The 6,763-nt window shown below is 55.1% G+C and overlaps 2 protein-coding genes across 2 annotated transcripts; both read left to right on the forward strand.

Annotated features, from left to right (window-relative positions):
- Positions 1–1,354: 1,354 nt before the first annotated feature.
- Positions 1,355–2,492, forward strand: LOC121291376 (histone H1-like). The gene has a single exon (XM_041212462.1). The coding sequence runs from the start codon at positions 1,433–1,435 to the stop codon at positions 2,318–2,320; it is 888 nt and encodes a 295-aa protein (XP_041068396.1). The 5' UTR covers positions 1,355–1,432; the 3' UTR covers positions 2,321–2,492.
- Positions 2,493–5,604: 3,112 nt separating this feature from the next.
- On the forward strand, positions 5,605–6,231 carry LOC121291340 (histone H1-like). The gene has a single exon (XM_041212409.1). The coding sequence runs from the start codon at positions 5,605–5,607 to the stop codon at positions 6,229–6,231; it is 627 nt and encodes a 208-aa protein (XP_041068343.1).
- The last annotated feature ends 532 nt before the right edge of the window (positions 6,232–6,763 follow it).

The following is a 6,763-nucleotide window of genomic DNA, read 5'->3' on the forward strand; positions in this document are numbered from 1 at the left end:
AAGCTCGCTAATAAGCAGGAGGTGGCGTAAACCGCGTAATAATTGGTGATGCAATGACATGGAAATGTGATGCATTACAGTATAAAGCTTCCTTGGAGACCAGGCTGAGTTTCAAATCAGACTATAAAAACAGAAAACGCTGGTAAAATTCAGCAGCTATGAAAGAATCTGTGGAGAGAGACACAGTTAACGTTTCGAGTCTGTATGACCCTTTTTCAGAGCTGCTGAGTTTTTTCCAGCATTTTCTGTGTTTTATTTCAGATTTCCAGCATCAGCAGTCTTTTATTTTTACTCAAATCAGACGAGTTGGCTTTCCATTCGAAAAGGATTACGCCCTGACCAGGTGCATAACATGGTGCATGCGGGCTTGGACATCTTTCAAATTCCCTCATCGCTCACTGGCCCACATGTTCGAGCAATGGGTGGAAACGCATTTGGCGCAGCACAGGCCCACATGGTTTGTGGAACCGACCTTTGTGTTCATAACGGAAAGGGCTCAGAGCATTTCTGGAAAAAAAATAAATCAATTCAAGTTTTCTTGTTTTCCAAAAAAAAATGTTCATAAACCGCAATTCAAGGGAAATATATCTGACACTTTTGGAAGTATCCAGTTTATAGCCCCGCACCCACATCTCCCAACATCACACCCCCCGCCCCTCCCCCCACCCCCCCGTCTCAGGAAATCAGAAAACATGTTCCAGGTCCAACACTGGCACATTTCAAAATGCTACATCACATGCTTTGGATACAGCAGTTCCCCCAGGCCAGGCATGGACCTGGTCGAGCGATCCCATTGGCTCACAGGAGTTTGCCTGTGTGCAGCGCCCCGCCCCCCCCCGCCCCCCGCTTTCCCGACCACCTGTGTTACTGCAGCCGCATTTACCGAGTCATTTCCCAGCGTCGCAAGCCGCACGGTCGCGGCTCGTGGCCGGACCTCCGCTTCCCGCCCCGGGAATTGCCCCCCCCCCCCCAACCCCCCCGTTTCCCGGAAGGGGCAAAACTGCGGAGGGGGGGCCGGCGACTTTGGTGGGGGGGGGGGGGGGGGGGGGGCGGGGAGAGAGAGGGAGGGGTGGAGCGGCGGACCGGCTTCGGGGGTCCGGGGGTTCCGGGCGGGGCGGGGCGGGGCGGGGTGGGGAGGGGTCGACTGAGGGAATGGGAGAAACACAAACTGAGGAGGGAGAGAGGGAAGCGGTGGGTGGTTGGCGGGGGGCGGGGGGGGGGCGGGGTTAGGGGGAAAGTCTCCTCCACTCCGTCCGCCTTTGCCCTATATAAGCGGCTGCCTGGACTCGCCGCCTCTTCAGTTTCAGCCGCTTGAGGTTGTGGAGGCTGAAACACGAAGAGCTGTAACCGATCCCCCTGCCGCCCCCTTCCCTTTCCCACCACCGTCAGCGCCTCCCTGCGCACATCTCATCCCACCGCTCACCGGCCCAGCATGGCCGACAATAGCCAGAAGGCGGAAGACGTCGGCGAGCTGAGCGTGGAGAAGGCGATCGCCCGGAAGAAGAAGCAGCAGCAGCCCCCGCCCCCGCCGCGCTCCTCGCCCCGCCGCAAGAAGACGGGACCCACCGTCACCCAGCGCATCCTGCAGGTGGCGGCGGCCACCAAGGAGCGTCGGGGCATCTCGCTGGCCGCCCTCAAGAAGGCGCTTTCGGCCAAGGGCTACGACGTGAGCCGCAACAACACGCGGGTCAACCAGACGGTCAAGCAGCTGGTGCGCAACGGCTCGTTGGTGCAGACGGCCGGGGTGGGAGCCGCGGGCTCTTTCCGCTTCAACCGCTCCCGGACCCGCCCCGACACGCCGGCCCTGGGCGGCGCCCTGGGAGGAGGAGGAGTGGCGGCGGCTGCTGCTGCTGCGGCGGCGACAGTGACCCTCCCGGCGGCGGCGGCCGGAACGGCGCCGCTCAAGGACGAGACCGGCGGCGGAGCCCCCAAGAAGAAAGTGTCGGCCCCCACCAAAGTCACGCCGGCTGCTTCCAGGAAAGGGTCGCAGACCAAGAGCTCGGCCGCCGCCAAGAAATCCCGGGCAGCCGGCGCCGGAGCCGCCGCCCGCCGCAAGGGGGCGACCGCCAAGCCCCGGAAGGCGGCGCCGACCCGCCGCAAACTCAAACCCGCCCGCCGACCCGGTGCCGCCCGGGGCAAGGCAGGGAGGCCGCGGCCCTACCGCCGGAACAAGCCGCTCCGGGGCGGCAGGAAGACGGCGGCCGGCGCCAACATCCACCGCCGGCGGCCGTCCGCCGGCTCCAAACCCAAGAGGTCGGTGGGGCGCCCGAGGAAATATCCCCCGTTCGGGCCCAAGAGGGTAAATTACGCCCGTCGGTAAAGAGATGAAATTTCATCTCTCTCCGTGGAAGAAAAAAAAGGCACTAAACCAAAACACAAAAGGCTCTTTTCAGAGCCACCGAATTTAGCGAAAGGGAGCGGAACCAAGTAAGCTGCCAAATATTTTCTTCCGAGGATTGGGCGGGACCGGTTAGAAAATTAATAGATTTAGATTTTTGCCCATTTGTAAAAGCGAGAGGAAAGGAAATAAAGTCTCTGTCAGCAAGTCACCCTTTGGGAAAATTTCTTTTTGATTATTGGATGATAAAAGGGGAATTAAAAGGATACAAGAGCGCCGATTAAACCAGCGTCAAAGGAGGATTTGAGTGATCACAGGGAAGAAGCTCATGGGTCACAGGATTCCTCCCCCACCCCCACTTCCTACCCCATCGATCACCATTGCTGATTTATTTAAATTCGTTTTACTTTTATATGAGGGTCCCCGGGCGGTTGGTATTTACTCATCGCGCCTCTCGGGCGGGGTATATAAAGGATTTTAGTTTGTCCGGTGCCACCTCCACCCGCTCCAATTAAAACTTTAAATTAAATGGGAACGCGAACGAGCACCGAATGCCCGACTCCCACCTTTCACAGGGACGGCGATTTTAAGCCTTTCACCGCGGGACCTTCCACCCAACTTTCTCCCATTCCTGACCTGAAACGTTTTTAACTCCCTTTCTCGCTCACAGAAGCTACCCGACTGGCTGAGTAATTCCAGCACTTCCTGTGTGTGTGTGTGTTTTTTTTTTAAACATTCAATCTTCTACCTTTTAAAGACATGACAATAGCTACTTTAAAAGTATTGTGCTGCTGTACCTGAATACAGGCGCCTCTTGTTTTTTTTTTAAAATTAACATTTTGGAGACATCTCTCTCTCAAATGCTGGGCGGACTGCTTGAGATTTCCCTGTATTTACAGTTTTATTTGGAGGATATCTTTTAAAAACGAAATCGGTTATGCCTTTAAAATACACCATTCGTTTTGCAATTTCTGTCATCAAGACTGTTACATTATTTGGCGGGAGTCTGAGACAACTAACGTGTAAATGGCGGAGAAGGGGAAAGGGGTAGATATCGCTTTTAATGTGGGATAGATATTTTCATACATGTTCTATAAAATTATTTATTTTTTTGTGGACGGTTATCGACATGGCTGGTTCCTTGGTCCCAGGGTGAACGCAAACTTTGGATCCTAGATTTACATTCACAGACAGTAACATTAATACATTTGTTTAACATGAACATTTCGGTTGCACAACTGACTGGGACGATGCCTGCATTTCACTGGTAAATATACCAACACATTGCAATGCACAGAGTAATTTTTCGGGTTGTGTTGATGTGCTTTTGCCCAGTCCGTTATGAGCGCTGCAATTAAGGGCAGGTTTTTGCTGCTGGTTTCGCCTCCTTTCTCCTCTCCTCCTCCTCTGGCAGCGAAGTAAACTCACGCCGAAGTTCGGAAACAGGCGAGAGAATGTCCCCGACACCAATTCTCAAACCAAAGGCAGCCCTGAGACGAGCAATAACCTCCCTCTCAATCTGTCGAGCTGTCCAGAGAGACGCCTGGAGTGAAAAAAAGTCAACATATGCCATTTCCCAAACCAGCTCAAACCTTAAACTCAAGTCCGGCAGAGCAGCAAACGGCAGTGGCAACTTTTCAGAGCACCTTCTGCTGCTGCTTCCCCTTCTTGGGCGTCTACATAGGTCACCAAATCAGCAAAAGAAAGGAGATAAAATAACTTCTGAGCTGATGGCAATAAAGGGAAGAAAAGAACTTGACGGTTCTGAAAACAGATGCCTTGTATTAAGGTATAAGACTCGTCGAAACTGACCCAAATTATTTAACTGGAAAGGTTCTTTCCACCGAGTCAGAAGGTTGAGGAGGGAGTGCTGCACTGCCGGAGGTGCCGTCTTTCGGATGACATATTAAGCCGAGGCCCCATTCTGCCCTCTCAAGTGGTCGTCGTAAAAGATTCCAGGACACTATTTGGAAGAAAAGCAGCGGAGTCCTAACCAATATTTATCCCTCAGTCAACATCTCACACACACACACACACACAACCGATTCTATGGGCATGTTCACATTGCTCTTTTTGGGCGCTTGCTGTGCTCAAATTGGCTGCTGAGTTTCCTACATTATATAATGATTACACCAACAATATACTGGCTGTAAAACGCATTAGGATGCCACGTGGTCATGAAAGACACTTTATTGAATTCGACTTTTTAAAAAAAAAAATCACTATTTGGCGCAAGATTAAAAAGAAAGACGAATCTCCTGGTGTAATGTGTTTCTTTATTTAAAACAATTTGAAAGGATGATTTTCTCCCAGGTCCTGATCTGGAGGTGATCCCGGAGTTAGTCTCTGCTCCTGATGTGGAGGGGATTCTGGAGTTGGATTTTGCTCCTGATCTGGGGGCGATCCCGGAGTTGGTCTGTGATCCTGGAGTCGGTCTGTGATCCTGGAGTCGGTCTGTGCTCCTGGTCTAGGGGTGATCCCGGAGTTGGTCTGTGGTCCCGGAGTTGGTCTCTGATCCCGGAGTCGGTCTCTGATCCCGGAGTTGGTCTGTGACCCCGGAGTTGGTCTCTGATCCCGGAGTCGGTCTGTGCTCCTGATCTAGGGGTGATCCCGGAGTTGGTCTGTGGTCCCGGAGTTGGTCTCTGATCCCGGAGTCGGTCTCTGATCCCGGAGTTGGTCTCTGATCCTGGAGTCGGTCTGTGATCCCGGAGTTGGTCTGTGCTCCTGATCTGGGGGTGATCCCGGAGTCAGTCTCTGATCCCGGAGTCGGTCTCTGATCCCGGAGTTGGTCTCTGATCCCAGAGTCGGTCTCTGATCCCGGAGTTGGTCTGTGCTCCTGATCTGGTGTTGATCCCGGAGTTGGTCAGTGATCCCGGAGTTGGTCCCTGATCCCGGAGTTGATCTGTGATCCCGGAGTCGGTCTGTGATCCCAGAGTTGGTCTGTGCTCCTGGTCTAGGGGTTGATCCCGGAGTTTGTCTGTGCTCCTGGTCTAGGGGTGATCCCGGAGTTGGTCTGTGCTCCTGGTCTAGGGGTGATCCCAGAGTTGGTCTGTGCTCCTGGTCTAGGGGTTGATCCCGGAGTTGGTCTGTGCTCCTGGTCTGGGGTTGATCCCGGAGTTGGTCTCTGATCCCGGAGTCGGTCTCTGATCCCGGAGTCGGTCTTTGACTCTGCAGCGTCGGGCTGACCCGGTTAAATAGCGGCGGCCGCTGCCAACTCTTCATTTCCCGGCAGAGGGAGAGGGAGGGAAAACCCGCCGAGCCCAGTGATGGCCGATACCCTGCCGGCCAGGAGGAAGGGGAGGAGGGCCAAGGCCCCTCAGCCGCCGGCCCAGCGGAGCGGCTCGGGCACCGTGTCCGAGCGGATCCTGGAGGCGGTGGCGGGCAGCAAGCAGGGGCGTCGCGGCCTCTCGCTGGCCGCCCTCAAGAAGATGCTGTCGGGCAGCGGCTACGACGTGGCCGCCAACAAGTGGCGGCTCAAGCAGGCGGTCCGGAGCCTGGTCAGCAAAGGCTCCCTGGTCCAGACCTCGGGCAGCGGCGCCTCGGGCTCCTTCAAACTCAGCAGCAAAGGGCAGAAGGAGGAGGCCACCCGGGCGGAGGAGAAGCCGAGGGTGAGGCCCCCCGGCCGGCAGAGGGGCCGGAAAGCCGCGGCCAAGAGGCCCAAGAGGAGGGTCGCCCCCAGGAAGATGGGGAGGGGGGCGAAGGGGAGCCGCAAAGCCAGAAGCCCCAAGGGGAGGAAGGCGGCCCGGAGCCCCGGGAAGGGCGGGCGCCAGCGGGCAAAGCCCAGGAAACTGGCCCAACCCCCGGAGGAAGAGGGCAAAGCTCCGGCCCCGGAGGAAATCTCCGCCTCTGAGGAAACCAGCCAAACCTGTTCGGAGATTCAGGGCAAAAACTGAGGGAAACAAATCCTCAAAACAAACAAAACAAAAAAGGCTCTTTTCAGAGCCGCAGACAGAATCATTAAAGGGTTGAATTAGCGCTGCGATTGAGTAATTAGTTTTGCATCGGAATAAAGAAGGTTGGGGTGGGGTGGGAACAGTTTCGAAGTAACCAGAAGATCTTAGATGTGAATGGCGGGAGCAGGGATGGGTAATGGCGGGAACTTTCCAGGCGGGTGGATTTTCAAACTGGCTGCACGTTCTCAGCAAATGTTCCTGTTTCAGAACATGGGGGGAGGAATCAGGAGTCGCCCATTCGCTCCCACGAGCTTGCTCTGCAAGGGGAAATATTCTTTTAAGTTAATGTGAACTTGAGTCTGTGCAGGGGGTGGATTTGTAGGTTTTTGGCGGGGAATCGGGGAATTGGCACATTGTGCCTCGCATTGCAACATGGGCGAAGCACGGGATTGGCCGACGCCAGAGGTCATAACCCACCCCACCTCCACCCGGATTGCTTCTATCGAGTCCGTCTTGTGCCACGAGCTCCAGA

Source organism: Carcharodon carcharias, chromosome 19 (genome assembly GCF_017639515.1).
Source record: "Carcharodon carcharias isolate sCarCar2 chromosome 19, sCarCar2.pri, whole genome shotgun sequence".
Lineage (NCBI taxonomy): Eukaryota > Metazoa > Chordata > Chondrichthyes > Lamniformes > Lamnidae > Carcharodon > Carcharodon carcharias.

What these genes read in the sequence shown, in the direction of transcription:
- LOC121291340 (XM_041212409.1), top strand. Translation starts at nt 5,605, where the DNA reads ATGGCCGATACCCTGCCGGCCAGGAGGAAGGGGAGGAGGGCCAAGGCC.
- LOC121291376 (XM_041212462.1), top strand. Translation starts at nt 1,433, where the DNA reads ATGGCCGACAATAGCCAGAAGGCGGAAGACGTCGGCGAGCTGAGCGTG.